Source organism: Mustela nivalis, assembly GCF_964662115.1.
Source record: "Mustela nivalis genome assembly, chromosome: 1".
NCBI classification, from domain to species: domain Eukaryota; kingdom Metazoa; phylum Chordata; class Mammalia; order Carnivora; family Mustelidae; genus Mustela; species Mustela nivalis.
Genome location: NC_139020.1, coordinates 54,769,885 through 54,795,292, shown reverse-complemented (window position 1 = coordinate 54,795,292; position 25,408 = coordinate 54,769,885). Strand labels below are relative to the sequence as shown.

The 25,408-nt window shown below is 39.3% G+C and overlaps 1 protein-coding gene across 4 annotated transcripts in view; it reads right to left on the bottom strand.

Moving 5' to 3' along the window:
* Positions 1-25,408, bottom strand: part of HHLA2 (HHLA2 member of B7 family) — a 139,343-nt gene that overhangs the window by 9,618 nt on the left and 104,317 nt on the right. For all 4 annotated transcript variants that reach the window (XM_082697377.1, XM_082697374.1, XM_082697375.1 and 1 more), the window contains 4 exons: positions 16,672-16,778; positions 4,153-4,242; positions 2,089-2,442; positions 649-912 (listed from right to left, as the gene is read on the bottom strand). In XM_082697377.1, coding sequence (XP_082553503.1) covers positions 649-912; positions 2,089-2,442; positions 4,153-4,216 — 682 coding nt within the window. In that variant the 5' untranslated portion in view covers positions 4,217-4,242; positions 16,672-16,778. The remainder of the gene's footprint in view (positions 1-648; positions 913-2,088; positions 2,443-4,152; positions 4,243-16,671; positions 16,779-25,408) is intronic.

Genomic DNA, 25,408 nt, shown 5'->3' with positions numbered 1-25,408 from the left:
ATAAAGCTTAATGGGCTAATACTATGTAAAGAGAATGAACAGAAGCAATAATACTAGTGAATTTTTATTTAGTTGAAAGATTGGCAAGCATCACAGATTATGACCTAATAGGCAAGCTTTCTTCTCAGATATTTGGAAGTGCAATGCAGGTAGAAATCCTATTTGGAAGTTGAATCACAGAGGGTGCTGGGTGGCTCAGTCGTTGAAGCATGTGCCTTTGGCTCAGGTCATGATCCCAGGTCCTGGGACTAAGCCTGCATCAAGCTCCATGCTGAGCGGGGAACCTGCTTCTCCCTCTTCCTCTGCCGCTCCTTCCTGATTATTCTCTCTCTCCTCCTCTCAAATAAAATGAAGTTTAAAAAGAAGATAAGTCATAAATAAATATAATAATATTTTAATAACGTTCATGAATAGGTTTACTACTTTCCATTTCACACCTCCTACACCTAGCAGGTAGGAATTACTTATATTTTACTAGTGAGGAAGTAGTGTTCAGAGCCAGTAAATAGAGTTGGTCAGTCTCAGTCTTCTCACTGGAGCAGATGCATTTTCGTTCTTTTGTGTTCCATTTTTTCCCTATAAATCAATCCTCATTTCCTCCCAACCTCTGACATAGCACGTACACACAGAAAGCCCAATGGAGCCTACCTTTCATTGTCCATCTCCCTGTCCATGTTTGGTTCAGTAATGAGTTTTCAATACCACATTCATAAGATAAATTTGATCCTGTAATATTTATCATACTGTCAACATGAAGAGGATCCAAAGTTTCAATTTCTCCCTTATTGCTTTCAGAGATGGTTGTGTTCTCTGTTTTCCATGAGATATGTGGATGAGGATAACTTGACACACAGCATATTAAGAAGCTCTCTGTGTTCCTCTTTTCATATTTTATCACAGGTGTGACGAAAGCTAGGAGGGAGAAAGAGGGACATATGAGGGACTGTCATTAGCTTCTTCTTAAGCCATCTGTGCAGAACACTTACTACTTTAATACCCATGAAATGAAAAGCTGAGCCTAATGAGCAAATATTGGCACTTACTAATGGAAAAACAAAACCAAAACTCAATAGAAACTTAAGATATACTGTGTTTATCTATAAATGAAAAAAAAAAAAAAGCATTCATGGATATTTAGTGTAGCAACTAGCAATCTTCATTCTCTAGCAAGAGTTCTAAAAAGAGGGGCGCCTGGGTGGCTCAGTGGGTGAAAGCCTCTGCTTTCGGCTCAGGTCATAATCTCAGGGTCCTGGGATCCAGTCCTGGGAGAGACCCTCACATGGGGCTTCCTGCTCAGCAGGGAGCCTGTTTTCCCTCCCCACCTCTCTGCCTGCCTCTCTGCCTGCTTGTGACCTCTGTCTGTCAGATAAATAAATAAAATCTTTAAAAAAAAAAAAGAGTCCTAAAAAAAAATCTAATGACCTCGCTGAGCAACCAATAGAAACTAGAGTTCATGCAGCACTCTGTAGTCTCCAGGTAATAACTCAGAGTCTTTTTAATTCTTTGTTTACACATGGTTCTTAGATTTCTGAGTCAAGGTCTGAAGCAGCTAAATGAGACAGAGGAAGAAGAAACAAGTGCTGGATGAAACAACCCACTAGAAAATGCCCCTCCCCTCATACATAAGTCATAATATTAATACAGACAAGAAGAAAGCATATAATATTAAAATTACCCTTAAGTAAGCCAATAGTTCAACATTTTTAAAAGATACCATATGGGCAGAAATTAATGCTGATAAGACTAAGGGGAAAATGGATGCTCTTATGCTGCTGGTCAAAGTAATGTATTAAAATTTTCTGATACTTTACTTTCAGATCATTTCCTACTATTAAATACAAGAATGCCCCTCACAACATTTGTCATGTAAAACACTGGAAATACCTGAATATCTACCTGTAGAGGAATGGGTGCATCAATTATAGCATGTCTATACTACAAGATACCATGCATTTAAAAATTGAGGTAGATTTGTATTTATTGACTTGGAAGGAAGCCCACAGCATACTCAATTAAGGAAAAGGTATTTCAGAAAAACATGGAATGATATCCTTGTTATGTTTTGGAAAACCTCATATACTTACTTACCTCCCACCTTTAGTACCACTTTATTTATGAATGTTCTAGATGTTGTTCCCACATAGCATAAATAAATTCCTTCATCCAGAAGGCTTAATCTTCTTAAAGATAAAGAGGCATTCCCTTTGTGCATTTCTCCATGGAAGAGGAATGTCCTGTTCCTGTATCTGTGATCTTGTGCTTCCAAATGGTCACTGCCTTTGTAGTATGAGTGAACATTGTTATCTTGATTTTTCCAGTGAATTACAATTTCAGGCTCACTTTCAAATGAGCAAGGGAGAATTATATCTTCACCAAGTCTCCCAATGACTATTTGCTCTTCATCAGCAGTTATAAGATTAGGGGAAGCTAAAAGGAATGTATCTAAAAATCAAGAGCAGGTATGAAGAGAATTAGTGATGGGTGCTTATTAAGGGCTCCATCAGGACCACCTAGCAGAACTATCCTGGGTCTGCAGCCTGATCACTAACAGATCATACCATCAAGAACCTTGCTAGTCTGATTATTAGAAACAAGCCATGAAGCTTATGTTCGAGTTTTTGTAATTTTGTATTATGTATACAAAAGACTCCTCCTGATTTTTATTCCTGGACACATTCACTTTTAACATCTACCATAGCAATAACCAATTAGTTTATCCAGCTAACTAGAGTCAGCAGGCTATAAAAGATTAGAACACATTTAACTTGGTTTCATTAGAAATATTTGGACTACGTAGAAGACAATGCTTGATTCGGGAATCTGTTAGGAATATGCAGACATTAGCTTCAAGCAAGGGAACACATGAGGGAACACTCCTCCTGCTCAGGAGGAGTCCGAAAGGGGAAGTGAAGTGACTCATTTATTTTGGCCTTAGGACAGCTCTCCAGATATCCTATGAGTCAACTGAAATATAGTAAAGGAACATTATTCTGGATGTAAATGTGGAAGTCTGGTCACCCTGAGATACATACACACATATATATACATAAATATATATTTATAATTTATACATATAGTTCATTACTAACTTCAGAAATTACTTTTTTAAAGAAGATGGATTCATCGCAATCAAGATTTCTGCAAAGAAAATATAGTTAGCCATTTCATAATCCTTGAAGGCAAGATCCAGCTTCTTTGACCAATTCATAAAATATGTTAAGTAGGTTATGTACCCTATCTACAGATTTTAGAATAATAGAGTTGGAAAGGGTCTTATCTTATAGATGAGGGAGTAAATTCCTTCCACCCTTAGGCAAGACCACCTACGGTGGAAGAACTGAGCGCTCCTATGGCTTATCACAGTATTTCTCCTCTGCCTCCTCCTCTAGATCCCTTTCCACTGTGTTATCTCCCACTCCTCTCCCTCAGAGAGAATTAGTTTATTTCTGTACAGAGCAGAGGGATTGCAAATATTTTGTTGAGAGAAGGACACGGAAAGGTGGGGGGAAAGGAGTGGTTTTTGTCAATCTCCCTAATTGCTCTACTAAGCACCTCTAATATTCCCTTAGGTAATTGAAAATGCTCGTCACAGGACCAAACAAAGGGGATAATGCCTTCTGTGAAGTGTTAAGTACTAAGCTTACACTTGAAAAAAAAAAAAATCAATCATCAATCAATCAAACTTGGCTTTCTAGTGACTTTATATTGGTAGCAGATAACTGATTAGAAAAAGCCTTACAGTAGACAACGGAAAATACCATTTTTAATCTTCATGCAGGACCTCTACTCTGTTTTCCTGTTTCTCATTAAGTGATCTTTTAGAAAATTTCACAATGCGGGACACCCGGGTGGTCATTAGCTAAGCTTCTGCCTTTTGGCTCAGGTCAGATCCCAGAGTCCCGGGATGGAACCCCGTATCAGGCTCCTTGATCAGTGGGAAGCCTGCTTCTCCCTCACTCTCTGCTTGCCACTCCCCTTGCTCATGCACTCTCTCTCTCTCTCTCTCTGTCAGATAAATAAATAAAATCTTCAAAAAAGAAAGGTTCACAATACTATGGCTACAGAGGAAACTGCCCACTTTGCATTGTGTGCTCATGTTCCTAGCTCTGAATACAAACAACTAACACCTGGGTGTATTATAAAGGAACTCACCGTGAAATCCGCTTAGAGATGGTACAAGAATGAGGATGATAGACAGCACTGCCTGTACCTTCATGTCTTGTGGAGGTCATACTAGTTATACTATCAAAGACAAGCAAAATATGCATGTTATGGATTTCAAATGCAAACCGGAATTGGGATAGAAAGAGTGTCTGACTATAGGAGATCAGTTAAAGAAACTACAGTACATCCACACAAATCATTCTTCTGCAGCCACTAAAGAGGATATTGTAATAGATGGTTCAATGGCATGGAAAGAAGTTCTTAACATTATAGGAGAAAAAAACAGAATACAGTGTAACTTGTAAGTAGCATAGTCCCTTTTTAAAAGCACATACATTTTTGCAGATCAGAGACAGATATGAGATATCACTAAATATACATTAGGATGTTAACTGCAGAACAGATTTCACATCTAAAGCAGTGCCTACTATACAACTGGTATTGAAAACTGGTCGTTGAATGAATAAAGATCTGATATATGTTCAACAGTAGTTCTCTGGATAACAGTTTCTGTTATTTTTAAAGCTTTCTACAATGGACATGTATTTTGATAGTAAATATACTAAAAATAAATTCATTTAAAGATTAACACCGATGATGTTAACTATAATGTTATTTATAGTCACACACAAAAACAAAACAAAATCTGGAAATATATTTTCATGTTTTATAAGAATAGTACAAATCATAAGTCAGTGATTAAAATCATGGTTCATGGGTGCTGGGGTGGCTCAGTCAAGCGTCTGCCTTCGGCTCAAGTCATGATTCCAGGGTTCTGGGATCAAGACCTGTATCAGGCTCCCTGCTCAGCAGGAAGCCTCCTTCTCCCTCTCCCACACCCCCTGGTTGTGTTCTCTTTTTCACTGTCTGTCTCTGTCAAATAAATAAAATAAATCTTTTTAAAAAATAAAATAAATCATGATTCAAAATGAGTATTTCAAAATCTAAAACAGATAAGAAAATACAGATGGCAAACTATATACATACAATATAATTCCAAGTAAGTAAAATATAACTGATTTTCTCTGGTGCTGGGATTATAGATAATTTTTACTCCTTTTAAGAAATATCTTGTTTAAAGAATAACATATAATTAGTTTTAAAAATCTCTAAAAGAAAATTTTAAAGAAATAACTTGGGATCCACACGATTAAAAAGTTGTGTTATAAATATATTATAGGATATGAGATTTAAGAATAATTAAGACTATTCTAAAAATATACAATTACAGTCCTTCATCGCAGCAAAATTAAACCTGATAGAATAATTTCTAGTTTCATCTTTACCTTTTAAATACTAGAAGAAAATAATTGTATGTATGGCCCTGGGAGAGGGCCTTTTTCACAGGACTATACATTTTTTATGATAGATAGATCTACATAAAAATTGGAAAAGCAACAAGAACATATTAAAATACAAATAATCAGGGAATACATTTGCAGTATGACAAAGTTATCACTCCAGTAGTTCAGAGCAATAGATATAATGTTTGGCAAAGCAAAAACTTGTAAAATAACCTTAGTTATGAAAATAAGACTTTTCATTTTTTTCTATTGATGTATTTGCATGTTAATGTATGAAAAGTTGTGTCACAATGATTATTTCTGAATAGTAAGATTACAAGTAATCATTAAACTCATTTTCTGCTATGAACATATGTAAATATGTAATAACACTTTTTATCTTTATAGGCTACTTGATAAAACAAACAAGCAAACAAGAATTAAGCATTTTTTCCCAAGCAACAATTAATTTAGATCCACCTTGCTTAATTTAACTTTGGGGCATTCCATGTCCACTATCTTACTATATAGGTTCACTTTCTCATTCTTCATAATGACTCCAATTATTTGCTAACTTTTCTTGAAACTTCCAGTATTTCTTCCCCCCACCCACCATGTCTCTTTCAGCTGATGCTTTTGCCTTCATTAGTGACAATTATGGATACTCCCTCACTCCACCACCAGTTGAACCAAGCCATTAACAGCTGTGTCGTCTCTTTCTGTCTCCCCTTCTGCTCTTACAGAAAGCCACATCCTTCACTTTTGCCCTGTTTCCCATATTTTTTATACTCAAGAGATCTATCCCTGCAAAAATATCCCCTCTTCTACTGTATCATCAGTTTCTCTCTCTCCACTAGATCAAGCCCCTGAGCCCCAATAGGTCCCATCTTAAGAACATGGAAAAAGCCCCATGATATTCTCCTCTGGCTCTTGATTAGCTATCTACCTATGTTTTAGCTCTATTCTAATTCTAATTCTTGAAAGAATTGTCTAAAGGACCACCCCCATTTCCCTTTTACCATTTCCTCTCAATCCACTGTGGCCTCTGTTTATGTGACAGGTCATAAACTGCCCCTGTCAGTGTTTCCAAGAACCTCCACGTTGTCAGGAACAGATAGGATTTCTCCTCATCTTACCCAGTCTCACAGCAGCATTCAACATAATGGGCCCTCATCTCTCTGATGGAAGATCCTTCTCTTGTTTCCAGCCAACTCATTCTCCTGGTTTTTTTCTTTTTCTTTTTCTTCTTCCTCACTGCTGTTCAGTCTCTGCTTTCCCTATTTATGTAGAAATAATGGAAGTTCTCAAGTCTGATACTATCTCTGGACTCTCTCCCTAGGTGAGTTCTTCTATTCCATAGCTCTGAATGTCATTCTGTATGTGAAGGATTCTGAAACTGAGTCAATGTCATATATTCAATTTTCCATCTGACCTGTCCATTTAGATGCCTATAGGCCTCACAGAATCAACATGAGCCCTTGAATTTTTTTCTCATTCCCTTTGCCATTGCTCCCTGCCTTACCCCAAACAAGACAACAAAATCACTCAGAATTACTCCCAGTCATTTTGTTAATGGCCTAAAACTCCATTATTTGTGCACTCAGCAACTCTACCATTACTGTCTCTTCAAAAGCCACTGTCATCTCATCCCTAGATATCTGGCTGGTTACTGCTTATAGTCAGTCCACTATCAGTGCAGGAGACAACAGTCATATTTTTAAAATGTAAATCATTCCATGACATCCTCCTATTGAAATCCCTTGAGTGGCTTCCCACCATACTCAGATCCAAATTTTTAACCCTAGCCCACTAAGCCTTCCATACTCTGGCCACTGGGCCAGCCTGCCCTTCCAGCCTCTCCCATAAAAGTCCTCAACATACATTCTAAAAAACTTGTGAACACAATCCTCCCAATTCAAGGGTCACCATGAGCTGAAAATTAGGCTCTTGAGAGCTATTTAATTCATGTCTTTTGAATAAAATGACAAATTACAGTAACCCATTTATCATCTAAGATAAAGTACTATGAATAAAAAAACATACTCAACCTCTTCTACACAAATGCTTGATTTAGCTCTGTTGAAATAATTTCAGCATTCAGCTAAGTGAGGCAGTTAATGAGTATTTGGCCCTATTTTTATGCCCAAGTTTTATTTTTAGACATTTATTTTCTTCCCCAAAAGCAGCAGAAATCATCCACCTTGAATTAAACTGAAGTTACCCAAGTTGCAATCAGCACCCTTACAAAAGGGTTCAAATGTTAGAAGCATCTTGTTCTGGTACATTTTGGCTGGATTCCAGATGTGGGGGAGAAAGGCAGAGAGGCAGCCTCTGTAATGGAACATGGCAAAAAGAAATCCAGATGCTAAGACTAATCAGACAGAAGAGAAAATTGAGGCCATTCTACAAGCATAAAACAAGGAGAACAGAACAACTACCCCTGGACCCACTTTGACAGCGACAGACCACACTGACTGCAGCCATCAGCACTAACTGTGACAATAATGACAAACTTCACTTGCGTTCATGCCAGACTCTCTAGCCTGCCCATCAGTGACACTCAAGACTAGACCTGGCTCCTAACTGCTGGCCTAAATGTGACTGAGCTACATTGCAAGTCAATTTGTTTTTGAAAAACAAAAATGTTTCCTATAACTTGCAACATGCCAGTTTCCTTTATGAGTTCCTTCAAGAAAAGCAGCTTCCAGGGTGTACATTCTCCTCTGCATTGTTTTTAAATTCAGTGCCTCACCATAGTGTTCTTGGCTCTGAGCCAGTCTGTGAAAGTCATAACAAAAGGAAACTCTTTGTAACATTGTAGGGATTTCTCCTAAGCATCCACTTAGATTTTAATAGTATTAACTTTGTTAAGACAGAAAAGAAGAACAAAAGAATAATTTTAGGATTACCCTCTCTTTACTCAAAAAAATCTCACCTGATGTTTTACAGTGGACATCCACTCCTTGAGGATTCATACATTGGGTTGAAACTCTGAATCTCTAGGGGTACTATCTTTGTTTCAGGCTCTGTTTTGTTTGCTTTTGTTTGTTTGTTTGTTTGTTTTCTGCTGTTGTTGTTGATGGAGGACTGGGTCTTTGTAACAGGGGTAAGGTACACAGTAATACATTTTTGTGGAGGAGGAAGGATACAGAAGCAGAGCAGTAAGAGTGAAGGAAAAGGGGAAGTGAAACAATGAAGAAGGGAAAGTAGATACCAGGTTGTGATTGCCTTGGGCATAGCTTTAGAACAGAAAACAGAACCACTTGCTCAGATCTCCTAGTATCTTCTACAGAACCACATATCCGTCAGAGAAAAAGAACTGAAGGAATTCATTTACGGGTTTTCCCCATGAGGCTTTAACTCCCATGTTTCTTCTAGTTGTGCACCTGGCCCCTCGGCCATGGAGGACAGCCATGAAGGAAGCCAGAGGTCATGCCTCACAGTATGGTACCCTGAGTCTTGAAATACAAGGCAGGGGAAACCAGTGCCTCTGCGAGTGTCATGGAAACTTGTGTCTGGACTGTGGTCACTGCAGCTCACACTGTGGTGGGTAAAATTGTGGACACGCTGAAGTTGGCCTCCCCAGAGAAGGCGGGGTCAGCACCTGACATTTAGAAGCGGGTCAGTGGTGTTGGGGTAGGGGTTCTCTCTGTCCACACAGTTGAGAGCCCAGGAAACAGGTAAAACCAAGAAAACTCAGGAAGGTTCATAAATTGGGTCTAATAAAAGCAGCTATTTTAGAAATTCTATACATTTAATATCTGATATTTTGTACATTAGCAGACCATTAGTCTCCTGCACAGATCCCCTGTGATCAATTTTACTAAACGCTGCTTGGCTACTGCTACATTTTTCAGAGGATTGTCCTTAAGTGATGAAAGCTGTGATTCTGGGAGTTATACACCTTCCCTACTCTCTGCCCCAGTCAGTGGTAGCTTCAAGTCAAGAAACCGTTTGTGGTCCAGAGCCCCTCCCAGGGAATGAAGCTGGGACTTCACCGGAAGCCATATCCCTGCTTAGCTCCTTTTTCTGCCCTATCCTGTTCCCACACTTCTTCACACTTTCCTTCTAAAGACACTCTACAAAACCTATCCAGGGTTGATCTCCTGGAAGCAGAGCCCACAGAGCCTGAGACAAAGAATGTGAGGAAGAGGGGTACTACTATGCCTCCAAGGGCCATTTTCCACTTTAGACTGCATCAAAAAATGTTCCTTCCTGCCAAAAGGGTAAGTTATACAATCCGCCTCAATAGTGCTATATACAAGAAAGAATATAGCTTGACAGAGTGGTGGGTTTTTTTGTTTTTTTTTTAAGCAAAAATGCCACACAGCCAAGACAACAGACACAAGAAAATGCCAAGGTTAACAAGGCAGATGGCAGGAGTTTTGTTGAGCATATAAAGGTAGTAAACAACTGAATAAGACTCCATTAAGTGAAGTGAGTTCTGAACATGTGCAGATGTAAGGCCAAGGACTGATGAAAAAAGTCAGGGCTCCGTCTATAAACCACTGATAGATGCCCGTGGCATGTCAAGTACCTCTGAGAAGTCGGTCTGCCTTTTCTGTGTACTTGTCCTCTCGCCAGTCCAGTGAGTTAGCATCACTAAATAATTTAAATGTTAATTGACTAAATGTGAGGACAAGACAAACCTGGTGTTTCCCCAACAGCTAAGTTGAATAAGATGAATGCTCTGGAAAGATTAAGTAAGAGCAAGTCACAAAAAAAGACAGAAAAAAAGTCTGCTATCGGATTAGGTGTCAGAGAGACAATAGTAAAAGACTGAGAGCAAACTGTGAAGATCTAGAAGGAGCCAAACTCTTATAAAAATCTGAGTACCAAGTTCTCTGGCCACTTTCAAGAAACTGGATAGTATGCTACAAAGGCTGTCTGAGAAAGAGAACACAGGAAACCAACAGGGCTTCATGCTCAGAACAATGCCTTGACCCCGTCCACTCAAAAAACCTAGAAAGTAGTAGATAAACACTTGTTATTTTAACTTTAAAAAACATTCAAAATATATAACTTAGATACCAAGTTTTTTAGCTAAACCAACAACGGGGCCTGATTGTGTCAGATGTAAGGCTTTTGAGAAAAGTACGGAAAGCTCTGAAGTGATTTAGTGACCTCTCGCTATAGACATGTGAGACCCAGTATCTGTAACACAGAGAGGAAGCAGTAGTACCTGGAGGGTCAAACGAGACCTTCCTTAGGTCAGTTTACATTTATCACTCAATGTCGGTATCAGAATCCCATCCGATAGTCGTCACGGCTGCTATATTTGAATATATCTATTGCATGGTAAGTGATATAGTCAGTCACTCATTCTCATTAACCATTAACCATTTTGACTCGATCCCTGTGTCTCCCTTTCAATTCCAGAAATAAAGAACTCCTCCTTGCACCTACGTATAGAGGTGCTGGGGTTGAGCGACCTATAACAAAATTGCTGAATCAAGGATTTGGTGTAAAAAAAAAAAAGGCAAAACAATCTTTACAAGACTTATTCCTAGCTGTGTAGATTGCTTAGTGTTTTTATTAAGTGATGACTTGTAGAGGTCTGCTTTCTGGCAAGTGCTTGTGCCTATGGACACCTGAATTAGTGGCTTTCGGTCCTTGGAATGTAAAACTATAGCTGACTCAACTGGCTGGTGCACAAGACAGGGAAGACTGCTGGCTTCAGTCTGCATATAGCGCTTAGTGGGTCATTTCAAAGTATAGTGGTTGTGAGGTTGATTTCATATCAGTGAGTTTTCTCTACAGTTCAGAGTCAATTCTGCCAAATAACCGTTGTTTATAAAGCTCCATTGCTTTAGCCCTATCTTCTACCTACAATCCATCCTTTGACTCCGACCATATTAAAGTTCTGAAAAACAAGAGAAAATGAAATACCTCAAATTTATCCCAACCTCCTAGGAAACAGGATTATATCATTGTTTGTATGGTGTTAACTCTGTCATCCATCAAGCTTAACCATCTTTTTTGCCATGGGAGACATACAATTTGAGCATCTCCTATGGGTCACAAACTGTATGGGGATGAGTTAGTTCCTAATCTCACAGAGCTCAGGCTCTACCAAAAGATTGACGGATCATATAAACAAACAAATCATAAAACAGAGATACAGGCAGCAATAGGAAATCCCATGAGGTGCTATGGAAGGACAGAAGAAATCTCTTGAGCTTAGTGGGGGCAGGGTGTTAACGAAAGCTTCTTGAAGCATTGGATTTTGAAGGACAAGGAGAAGCTGCCTGTGGGAAGGAGTACAGGGAAGTGGAGGAGGGAAGATATTTTCTAGGCAGGCAATAAAACAAAGATACAGCTGCAAGAGAAACATAAACACCAAGCAGGCCATGTGGAAGAAAAAATGCTGGAAAGGTGTGCCAAGGCCAGATCATGACTGTTCTTATAAGACACACTGAGAAAATAGGAAGTTAATGGTCAAATCAGATTTGTCTTTTGGAAAGATCCCACCAGTGGGATTATAAGAGACAAATAAAAGGAGCCAGCCTGTAAGCAAATGTGAAAGGAAATGATTTAAAAGCAAACTTAATAACATGAAATAGATAAAATGTGAAAGCACACCATGGTAGACACTGGTGCCATTTCCCTTCTTTGCTAACAGAACTCCTCTGTTCAGCCCTGTGTGAGACTTGGCCACCTCTAGCCAATAGAACAATGGAAGGGTCTAGAAAGGGTACATGAGACGGCCATATTGGCTCTGTGTGGGAGGGGGAGTCCTTCACATTTGGGGAAGGAGGAGCCAGGGTCGTGACCACCAGGAAGAGTTGGAACCTAGTCAGAACTTCCCAGCTGTCCTGGAAGTGAGTTCAGCAACTAACTACGTTTGCACGACTCAAGTACTGAAACCCAACTATAATGTCTGTTTGTCTGCCTTTCCCTCCTTGTAACTCTGAGCCCAAGAGAAATAAGAGTGTGGCCAGCTTCTTGCACTGCTTTCTCCAAAATGAACTACTGAAATCAAACTGAAAAAAATTTTTTTGGACACTGTTTTGGACAATGAGACATAAGCAGAGGTCTGCTGGGAGGATTCCTGTGGAAAATTTTGTGTCTTTATAAGAGGAATAGATGCAATAGCAGAACTTCATGGCAACCCCCTCCTTCTGCTTTCTGAGCACACATTTCATGCTGTAGCTGCAGGAACCACCTTCCTGATGTGAAGAAATAAGTGTGAGGATTAACAAACCAACATAACAAGGATCATAGAAATGATAGAAAGTCAGAAAGAAATGGGATTTATAATGATATTGTTGAGTCTAGCTGTTCTGGATCTTCTACCTTTAGACTTTGTGCTAACTAAGTAATATATTCAATATATAATATAATATATTTATATATAATTGATATATAATATATAGCTATATATTATATATATAATATGTAACTAAGTAATATATTTAAACTGTTATGACTTGTCCCTACAAATGTCTCCAAATATTCCAAAGTGACACAAAAAATATGTTTTTTTACCTGTTGAAGAGCTACTGACACAGGAAGTTCCATTCTTGTCTACATAAATAAGTCAATGAAAAAAAAATGTCTCTTCCCATCACAATAAAATATTGACAGAAGTTTTGTCATATGTTAAGAGTTAAGTTAGAGACATGCATTTTCTTGTTAATGGTGGCAAAACCTCATTTAATCTTGGAGCTAAAGCAAGTGTCAGTTATGAGCCATTGGAATTTTGTAGTAAATTTAAAGTGCCTTATGTTTTTTGTAAGAAGAGGTTTCTAACAGCAGAACACATTAACCTTAAAATTCCCCTTTCTTTTTAGTATCAACATTAAAAGTAAAATACTGATACTCAGCTGAAGTAGTAGTTTGCAAAAATGATGTTTTCTTTTATACAACTAAAAAAGAGTTTGGCTATTTCACCCTCCAAGGCGCCTGCTTGTCCTTATTTCTTTAAAAAAAAAAAGAATAAATATTTATTTTCAAGGGGCTTTAAAAATAAGGCTATGGGGGTAGTAAAGTAACTTAATAATACACAACTAGGACTGGCATGTTGGTAGAAAGAGTGATTTTGACAAGTTCTAACGCAATGATGTGTACTTCAACATTCTAAGTTTAGTGTTGAATTTATAGTTAAGACTAGAGAAGGGGCAATATAAAAGTTTTAAGCTGGTCTGTAGACCTTTTGAAAGCAAAGTACATGCGTTTGACTCATTCATACACATGGCTCCACTCAAAGTTCAAGCTGTCCTGACACACCTGGTAAGTCAGCCTCTGCTCAGTTCTACGTGTTTCTATAGCTAGAAGGTCTCCCAGGGGACTTCTGAGTTCAATAAAGACACTGGAACATTCAGGGAGGGAGAAAGGAAGAGAGACTGCTGGTGGGCGGGGGGGAGAGGGGAGTTGCGGTTTGAATGGAGGGAGAGAAAGAGAGGAGAGACAGAAAGAGACACAGAGAAACAGACTGTAACCAGTGATGATAGGATTCTTTAAAGTGAGGCATCTTTTTTATGTTCTCATCTGTTCAGGCAGTGAGATCCAGGCCCAGCATGATTTGCTTTAGAATAAGGACTGTTCCTCCTTGCCTTGGCTTCCCATGCTTACTTTCCAAAGGTCAACTGCTCCCTTCCTTGAGAAACATGAATGACCTCATCTGCTCTCCTCATATCAACCCATCTTCTCGCTATTCCTCCATGTCCCAATTCTGTTCTCTCTTCTCTTCCCCAGACCTGAACCCTAACCCACCCCAGCTCTCCTTCTCTTTCCCCATGCCTACAAACACACTGAATAACATTCCTTGACCCCGTTTTTCCCTCGAATTGAGACCCCAATTCCCAACAAACTTCACCCCCTGAGCTGTACCTGGGACCTTATCTACTGCTACTCCTTCTCACGGTGTACTGACTTTAAAAATCCTGTGAATCAGATTCCCCCTATCAATCCTGAAATCATTTTTGCAAAGTCCCAGTGACACAAGTGACAAACTGAAGGGCATTCTTAAATGACATGAGGGGACATTTGACTCCTCCGTCCTTGACACAAAATGCAGTGTTGTCTACATTTGTAGGGATCTTGGGTGGGAGGAATTGGCAGGTCAGAGAGCAGATGATGTGAACATCTAAAGATGGATGAAACAACCCATATGAACAAAGTTTACAAGGAGGTCCTATCTGCTAAAAGAAAAAATTTAAAAATTATAAAATGTAGTTTTCTCTTTTCTCCTGAATTTATTACTTTTTTGGTAATATTAGCAGGTAACATCTCAGTGCTATTAAGCATACAGTAATGTTATATACACTGCAAATCTAAATACAATCGTGTGAGATGTTATAATTTCCATTATAGAATTATAGATGAAGACACTGAGGTTTATATAGGCTAAGTAGCTTGCCCAAGATTACAGTGAATGCAACGTCAGGACTTTAAAAAACATAATGTTCATGACTTTGGGGCCCTCTATTAACCACTCTACTCTGAAACTTTTCACATGACATCAGTGATTCACCACCTCTAGGTCATTCCCCAGAGAACCAGCTATCAAGGAGCAAATGGTCCCTTCCAATGGTCCCTTTAGTCTTTTTGAATCTTGACCTTTATGGGAGTTTCGGCCCCAATTCTAAGAAGCTATTTTCTCTTGGCAAGTGTTGATGGCAATTATAAAACCATGTATGGTTATAGTGATTCTAAGTTCACTTTCTCAGTTCTCCAAATAGCGTTTCACTTTCTCAGTTTTCCAGATAGGGTTAACTGTGTGTTCTGTTAATTAATAGTAGCCTCTTTTACAGTGCCCCAGATTGGATGATAAATTATATGGTTACCCTAGTATGTACCATTGCTGTCTTAGTCTTTTTTAAGCATTGATTTCAACATGTAATCAATCTGCTCAAAGTCAAGAGCTCCTGCTAAATGCGTAGAGAATATTTCTGTCTGCCCAGCTACCCTGCCTTCAGGGGAACCCTTCTTCCCCATTTCATTTCATTCTGGGAAGGGGGTTGCTGCTAGTCTGTGTTGGCAACAATGTCCTACTCTATCATTCCAACCAAGGACAGGCTAATAATCCAGGTGGGGCCAATCATGGCAACCCATCCAAACAGTGGGCAAGGGACCCAAGAAAGGCCAAACCACACAAGACCTTTCTTCCACTAAGGCTTCTAGGTTGGGAGACTATGTTTGAAACTAATGGCAGCAATAAACTCCTGCCATGGGAAGAGAACTGTTTGACAGAAAGAAATCAATCAATGGCAGGGGGTGCAGACAGAGGCAGAGGATGAGAGCATAATGGCAAGTAGGCGAGTGCACCCGAGCGGACAGAAATGCCTGCCAATGAGCACATCGTTATGGCCTTGGTTCCCACACTTCTTAATTCAATTCTGTAAACTACCCCAGTATCTTTCCATTTTATGTGTGCTAACCAAACCTCTTTTTTTTTTTTTTTGTCTAAGCTAATTTGAATTTGGTTTCTAAAACTTGCATATAAAATTGTCCTGATACCTAATCTCTCCCAAATTTACCTTCAATAATACTCAAAGATACAAAATATTCAAAGATATGAAAAAATTTTTCAGAGATATGAAAGATATAAAATATCTTCAAATATTCAAGGATATGAAAAAATTTTAAATAAGATCCCATTTTTAACCTGGCAGAATGACAGGTTAGATAGATAGAGACAGGTTACATAGAGAGACAGATATCCACACACATACACATATGTATATATACATTTAATATTCAGCTCTGGAAAGATATTGGAGACATATCTTTGGTGATGGTATACATTGATATATAACTTTCTGGAAAGCCATTTGGCAATATTTATCAAATGCTTTTAAAACTATGAGACCTTCTGTAGTGACAAGCAACAGATTTAAGACTTAAACAAGAAGGAAATGTATTAGAAAGAGACCAGGAACTCCAGAACTGAAGGATGAATCTCCAGGCTTCAAAAGAGCAGACAATGCCGGGGAAGTCAACAGCTCAGGTTTTGTCACACAGTGACTCAGTTCCAGTCAACTTCCTCCTGACTAGATCATGGTTCTACTTTCCAAACTGGAGAGGCCATGTATTGGTTATATACTTCTCCTCTTAGGAAAGCCAGCCATGGTAGGTAGAGAGGGCAACAGATTATAGGCTCTACAGTCAGCTCATTGGTATATTTCTATACATGAACCTTTGGCTGCCCAACACATGTAGCTAAGAATGTCTTCACTTACCATCACCCAAATACTCTATGAACAATGGCCAGCTTACTTACCTCCTTTGCTGTGGGAAGCATTCCAAGTTCCAGAAGTTGCCGCATTCAGGAGTAATAATAGATATCACGAGGGCACTGCTAAACAAGATCAGCACTTCTCAAACCATCTACAGTAAAGAAACAGTAAATTTTGGTTTCTAATCTGTCATGGGAAAATTCACTGGGAAAATGTAATAAAGATGAATTGCTAGATAAATGAAATTAAACATAAAATGTGAGCCTTGATTTTTTATTATTATATACAATAGGCATAGAAATCTAGATAGCAATCTATCAGAGTAATTTTAAATACTCTCTATTTCTATACTTCTTGCATCATGAACCAGTAATAAACAGCTCATACACTGGCATGAGCCCACCAAGCCCCACTTCAAGTGGTTCTACTTTAGGATATATTTATTCCCCCTCAAATTCTGCTTCAATCTATGGTCCAAAATGAGTACCATCACCAACATACTCTACATACTAATGTAGATAGAAGACATTTTGTTCTAAGTCATGACATGTCAAGCAAAGAAACAGACCATGGTTTTTCTATCTGCCACTTCTCCCTAAACCAGAGCTAGTATTTGTGTCTTCCCTTTTCTGTTAACTCTTCTGTGATCTCCTTACCTTCTGGCAGTCCCTTAGCTATGTTCACCCAGTGGGGTAGCCCGAACCTTGACCTTTGAACTGTTTCAGTTCTTTGTGGTCTTACCTAGGATCTTACCAATGGTCTCCCCCTACCCTTTCCCACTGAGAATATAAAATAAAGGTATCCATTATGTTCCTATCATACTCCTCCTAACTGCACAGCAGTAATCATAGTATTCTTACTAGGCATGGTCAATCACCCCAGCTAATACAGTATCTCACTTTTCTGCCATTTTCCCCCTGGCATGAAGAACCCTGACCTGTCTTAGTTTCTAATTTAGAAGTACTACATGGCATGTTACAGATGTTTAGTGTGTAACATACAGTGTATGTGTACCATATAGTGTATGTGTAACCTACAGTACTACCCTGTAGTACTGCCTACAGTACTCCCCTGTACTGTTACAGGGGAGTACTGTAGGTTACACACTGTATGTTGCCTCCAGTCCTCAGGTACTAAAAGGGAGGATGAATGACACTAAAAGCCTCAGTGAGTAAAAAACTGAGAGTAGCTTAGTTAAAATTGTTAACTACCTCAGTCCCTCCTCTGTCCATGGTTCCTAGATCCACATCTTCTAACTGTGGGGACACAGTTCCTTATTTGGAACACTGGTTCAGAGCCTACCCAGTCTCCCGTGAAGTAGCTATGTCATCATGTAGAAGGTGCCCTGGAAGATTGCAGGGCTAAGTTTTTAGACACCACTCCACCATGTTAGAAGGCTTGTGGCATCATTGATAGAAAACATAAAATAAGTGAGTTACATTTGAATTAGTCCATGACTTGCTTTCTTTGCTTGTGATCAAGGAACTCCCTTCAGAGCCAGTCTGGGTAGGATAATGACTGAGTCTGAAGCATTCAGTAAGACTGCAGTTGGTAGTTCTGGCAAAGGCACAGCCAGGAAGAAGGGAAATACAATCCTTTCTGTAACAGAAGCAATTACATATAATCCAGCAAAGAGCCCACATGTCTTTGTTAGGTGTGATGTCACATCAGAGACGTGGGCTGATCTCTAAGGCTGACAAAGTGAGCACTCAGCTGTGGCACAGCCTGATTTGCTTTGATGAGGGAAAGGCTGTGTGGTGGAGCCTACACAGAGTCTATCTAGACTTCTATGGCCGCCTTATTCATGTTCCCTGTGAATGCTCACCAGAAAGCCTTCACTACAGAAGAGGCTCTCCATAACGTGACCAGGCATTGGTGGAATCAGTTCAGTTCAATCTCCTTCTCATTGCTTGCCAAATGGGTCCTGAATGGTATATAAACAGTTCGTTCATGCAATATTTGCTTAATAGAATACCAGAAGGCACACTTTGTTGTAGATAGTGGATCCTTGACCATAGGCTCTAAAACTCAAGTATCTTCTTCATAAACTCTATACTATTTATATACCTAAACACAACTTCTGAAGGAATGCCCTTGGCCAAGAAAACCAAACCTTTCTCAAAATCTAGGAGCTTTTATTGCAATTCTATTAGGATTTGCCATGGATAACACTCAGTATCCAGAACTGCCTTAGTCACTGTGTAAATTTCTTCCAATGAGGAGGCAACACATGGACAGAAGTTACAATGAGACTCAACATCTGATTAAGTAATAATGTGTTAGGCAGCTTTTCTGGTACCAGCTCCATTCTTTCCATGGCTCAAGGTCCAGACAGGCAGACCCGTCAGGGTTCCAGCTTCCATGAGGTGACCTCATCCCTAGGATTCCATTGTATCAATTCCTTCACCATAGAAGTGACTTCCTATTGTTCCATGAGATTCTTACTGTCTCATCCTTGATTTCCCAACTCCTTTATTACTTGGATGCCTGCATTAAATTTCCTCTGTCATAAATAATTGAAGTGGATGCTATTTTCTTAGATTCTACCTTTAGGCCAGCTAACTTCACTTACACTGGTCTCTGCAGGACTATAATCTACACATTTTTTTTTTCCTCTGAGTATATAATGAGAATGTCTATCCTTGGAAAATTTTGGAATCTCCAAATTAACCAGCTCCCTGACCTCTTTTGTAAAGGCTAGAGTAGGCGGAGAGCCAGATGGTAGCATTTTGCAAACCCGATGCCTTCAAAATAGTTGATCCAAAGTAATACTACATCCTAGGATACTTTCAACGGCTTGAGAGAGGCATATATGAATATTCATACCTTATTCTCAAATAGTTCCTTGGTTTAGTCATTGCAATACTGATGACAGTTGAAGAATGAAAGTTGTTCTTTATGTCAAAAAACTGGGTTAGGGGCATTAAGGAGGGCATGTGATGTGATGAGCACTGGTTGTTATATGTAACTAATGAAACATTGAACACTACATCAAAAACTAATGATGTACTATACACTGACTAACTGAACATAATAAAAAACTAATGATGTACTGTATGTTGGCTAATTGAATTTAAATTTAAAAAATAAGTAAAATTTTAAAAAATTAAAAAGTAAAACCAAAAACAAACAAAAAACCCCAACAAACAAAAAACAGAACTAAAAACCTGGCTCATCAATTTAATTCCATGTTTAATTTGAACCAAAGATTTCTGCTTGTCTGACTATTTCCTGAGTCCTGAATATTGCACTGCCTTTGGATTTCTGACCACACCCACTTGGAGTCTGCAATGAGTTGCTTTCAGCATGACTCCTCCTAACTCTGCTGAATTTAGGGATCCCATTTTCACTGCATCTCTCTCCTCTGCCGTCTCCTCTGGCCTACAAAACCCGATAGCAATGTGCATTTTTAAAAGAATTCTGCAACCTGGGTCAGTAATCTGTTTCTCCCGGGAAGGAAGATTCTTCTGAGCCCCAGGAACAGAACAGAATGGGAGGTAGGTGGGCCAGACGTACACATATATCCAAACTAATGTTTCCAGTTCTTGCAGTCTTTGAAAGCATGAAAAGCTGAAGAATGATAGAGGGGCCAGGATTCAATGTCACCTACTGTAGGATAGCATGCAACAAAAGTTTGCACTAACCAAGTCATCAAACTTGAAATGAAGGCTGGCTGCCTAGGCTAGCTCATTGAATAGAGACTGCCTGGTGAGTACTATAACAATGATTTCAGCAGATCTGAATTTCTGAAATTTCCTCTGAAATTTTTTCTGCACTGCACCCTTTGAGGCATGTATGTGCTGAAGTTAAATTCATTTTTGTTGCTGAAGGGGAATACTGAAAAGAGGGTTGGATATTGGGCTGTGTACAGTTGCCAGATAAAATACAGGATGTCCAGTTAAATTTGAATTCAGATTAACTAATACTTTTATATTATAAGCATGTCCTATGCATTGTTTGAGACATACTTAGGCTAAAGTAAATCATTCATTGATCTGGCATTCAAATTTAACTGGGAATTTTGTATTTTTATTTGCTAACTCTGACATCTCTATAGTTGAGGGACATTTGGCAATAGTTCCTCTTCATATAAAGGAGACTTAACTGCATTTGGCAAGGGAGTATAAAGAAGCAGGTAGGAACTAAGGTTGTGGAGTGAGGGTGTTGAGATTTGAATCACATTACTTCCACTTAATGACTGTGACACTGGGCCACGATTAGCTGCATAGGTTTGTGGCACCAGGTGCTTCTTGAGTTTCTGTTCTCTTCTTTTAGGAAACAGCTATCCAGACACCCAGAAATTCCCTCTGAGAAGAGGTCTGGTTGGTGGACAGTAAGAGGTTGATGAGAAAACTTGGCTACCACTTACCATGAACATTTACATTTCTGTCCCAGAACACAGAAGGGAGTCTCACTGCCTTTCAATCCAGTAAGATTGAATGACTGATTCCAAATACTACCATTCTCTAGATATCACTGTATATTAAATGTAGCCCACTGTCGGTATCAGTTAGGTATTGCCCCCCTCTTTTTTAGGGGCAATAGGTAGGAACCCAGAATAACAAGCAAAATATAGATTCAGGGAAAGTACTCCAAGACTGCTCATGTCTCAAGCAAGGGCCACACAAACCAGCTTCTGGATGGAATAGGAGTGGTGCTCAAAACTCAGCCATAGGAGCCTGAGGTCTTTGCCCCAGGTCCCTGCCTGAGATGACCCCACATTTTCTGCGTCTGTGTCAAGTTTCTCAATCTTCCTTTTTTTGGGAGAGGGTGATGGCCAGCTTGAATCCAGGTCCTCTATTCCTGGATCAGAATGTTTTAGGGACAGAGAGGGAATGATTGCACAGCCAGAGCCTCACAGGGAATTGATGTGAGCTGGGCACACACTCCAGCGTGAGACTATTTTAAGTTCTGATCCAGCAACTCTGTCAGGACTATTACAAGAAAATAATCAGAAATATAATAGATGTATGAACAAAGGCTTTTATTACAGTGAAGAACTAGAAGCAGCTTAAATGTCCAATAATAGGGGGGAGATTAAAATAATATGGGGAAATAAAATATAATATGTGAATGTACATCATTTGAGGTGACTTTAAAGGCTGGAATTGATATTTAACGTTATGGGAAGTTCTTGTATGAAATTTATAATGCTAGTCAAGCTTTTATGGTGAACCCTTTTCATAAAGACTGGTAGGCAATACACTTAAAACTCACTAATCTCACCATCCCGAGATAATTTTCAGTTTCACAGTTAAGTAGCCCACATTTTTCTAGGAGTCTGGAAATTATTTTCTAAAATTAAGTTTTCTGATTCCTTATGAGTCAAGCTACAAGTCACCTTTTAAAACAGATGTTGTTTCCTGAACTATTTGACGCCGATTCACTTTGATTCCCAAATGTACCATGCTCATCCCCACAAGTAATTTTCCTTGCAGTCAGCATCTGTGATTTCAAGATCCACAGAAGTACCACATCCTTCCTGAAACCTCAGCCAAATCCTAGTGATGTCACTTGCCACCTCCCTTTCCTACATCTTGTTTGTATCACTCATGAAACCTTTACGTGGTTCCTCTGTGGCTAGTTTCAAAATCATGGAAGAGTTTTCAAATTTCAGGGCAGGTGGAAGGAGGGGGAAAGGTGGATGGAAGCAGAAAGAGAATAGAAGATAGAAAAAACATGGACTATTCTAGTTTAAAGATGGTGGAGGAAAAAGACAACATTGGTAACCAAAATGCAAAGTGATCCTTGATTAGGTCTTCCATCAAAAAATCGCTGTGGGGCTTCTCAAACTGATGTGCATATGAATCACTGGATTCTTGTCAAAATACAGCGATGCCTAAACTTCTGGTTTATGGCTCAAACCTTATGAAGTAACCATCTAAGGGGTATTTTGAGAATTACTGGAAAACGCTGGCTGTATTAGATAATACATCAATGTTTCATCGCTTTGATGTGATAAGGGTAAACGATTATCTGAGATAATTTCATTTGTAGGAGATATGTACTAATGTGCTTGGGGTAAATGCCATGTTTGTATCTTACTTGCAAATGGTTCAACAACAAAATTATACATAAATATGTGTATGAGAAACAAAGAAAATTGGATGAAATAACAACTGATGAATCTTGATGAAAGGCATTCACTGTACTTCACCTTTTTTTTCTGGTTTTCAAAATCTTTAAAATAAAAAACTATGAAATGATTAGTAAAAATAATACATAGCCCTAAGCTATACCCCATAAAAATTGAGTCAATCCATCTGGAGCGAGGCCCAGGAGTTTATAATTTAACAATCATTCCAGAAAGTTCCATTATGAGTTTTGCACAGACCACATTGAGAATAATGTCTAAGCTGTTAGTTGGGGGAGCACTGTTGTCTGGTGATTCACATCCTCACTATGGCGAAGGTCTCCAGGTTTGAAATACTATCATAAACTCCAAGAGCTAAGTTCAGTTTGTCTAACAGCCTTTGCCATTCCCCTCATTTCATAGTGGCACCATTCTTGCCTTAGGAAGCTTCCTTCCAGTTCACAATATGAAGGGAGATGAACAGAGAGAACACCCTCACGTCCCTTACCACAGTGGGCACTTTTATTCGTTTTCTATGCTGCATAACAAATTACCAGAAATTTAACAGCTTAAAACAACACATATTATCTCAGTCTTCGTAGGTCAGAAGTCCAGGCACAGCTGAAATGCACCTTGTGTTCAGGGTTTCACCAGGCTGTTATCAAGGTGAGCCAGAGCTGCTAGCCGGGAGTCCTGTTCCAAGCTCACTAACCACTGGCGGAATCTGCTTCCTTGCAACTGTAGTACTGAGGACTTCAGCAACAAGAGCCCACTATTCATTCTGTGGCACATGGCGCTTTCTACAGCATGGCAGTTTGGTTCTTCAAGGCCATAGGAGAGGGTCTCTATATTTCCAGTCTCTGACCCTCTGTTGAAGGATCACAGCCACCCAGAATTATCTCCCTTATACTTAACCCAAATCAACTGGTATGGGACGTTAAGGGCATCTGCAAAATCCTTTTACCTTCATCATGTAATACAACTGAATCAAGGCCTTGACTACCTAATCATATTCACAGGTCTGGCCCACACTCAAGGGGAGGAAATGATAGAGAGAGTGTATAACAACGAACAAGAATCTGGGGCCATCTTACAGGGCTGCTTATTATAGCATCTGCGGGAGCAGCCTTTCTGATGGTGTTCCTGGTGTTCAGACCCTTGGATGGTCCTCCTGCACATTTTACTGTGGTTGATCCATGTAAACCAACAGAATGAGCAGAAATGATATGCTACTTCTGAGATTAGGTTATAAAAGACATAGTGGCTTCCAATGAGTTTCTCTCGCTCTGATCACTCACTCTGGGGAAACTACCCACTACGCTGTGTGAGCAGCCTTGTGGAGAGGTCCACAGGAAACTTCCCACCTACAACCACATGGATGAGTTTGGTAGCAGTTCTGCCCTGGCCAATACCTTTGTTGCAGCTCCATGACAGACCCTGAGCCAGAACCATCCAGCTAAGCAGCTTCCAGATTCTTGACCCTTAGAAACTCCATGAGATGATAAATGATTGTTATTTTAAACTGCTGAGTTTGGGGATGATTTGTTATGCAGCAGTAGATAAATAATATAAGACCTGTCCTAGGCCTGACTAATCTAGAGTGAAAGATGCCTGTGTCTCCCTTTGCTAAAGTGGGAAAAGCATATGCAGTAGTAGGTAAAGAGCCCACAAAGAGAAGAACAGAGATCAAAGGTAGGTTGGCAGGTGCAAGGGTAGAAAGGGTCCTTTTTAAGCTTCTGGGTAGATCATAGTGTGATATAGTGCCATTCCTGATATTCCAATATCATGAGCCAATACATTCCCCTTTTTTGCCCCTCATTTTTTTTTTTTTTTTTTAAGATTTATTTGAAAGAGGGTAGGGACACAGAGGGCAGAGAGAATCCCAAGCACACTCCATGCTGGGCATGCAGCCCAACATGGGACTCTAACCGAGGATCCTGAAATCATGGCCTGAGCTGGACCAAGATTTGGATGCTTAACCAACTATGCTACCCAGTTGCCCCTTTTTTTGCCTTTTGAATTCAGAGACTTCCAAAGTACATTTAGGTCTGCTGAACACATTTTGACCCTCTCTCTATCTCCAACAAGTGTAAATTTATAATGATATGCAATCAGTATATGCAAATCAGCCAAATTCAGTAATTTGTCTTTCTTTCCCCTCTTGATGGCTGTGATTAAGTTGATTTGAATCTGGTTTCTGTCACTTGCAACCAGGAGTTTTGACTCATAAAAGCCCTCTGTAAGATTGGTTCCATGCCTTACTCTGGTCATTACTTTTTAAATGACATCTTTTCCTCCAAGGTCATGTTGGCTGGTCTTAAATCACATGCTAGGTCATAGTTTTTAGGTTCCCTGGAAAATAAGTTTTATGTACTTGTGTTTCTAAGAAAGTTCCTATGGCATTTTTCCCCCCAGGGAAGCCTTATGATGTTGAGAATATAGCAATTTGACTAAATGATCTACATTTATTCCAGGGTAAATTTCTTCTGTAGTATATGGCATTTTTCTTCCTAACTTAGCTAATCAAACTCTCTGGGTACTGAGCTAACTATTCATGCTGAAGCAGCCCTAGTCATTGTGAAAAGAAACACAATAAACAAATCTCACACAGAAATCAAGCAAAAATTCCGAGTTCTAAGATGCCATTTCTCCATACTTGCTGCTCTCAGCATGAAAGAGTCTGTAGAGACCCCACACTTAACCCATAA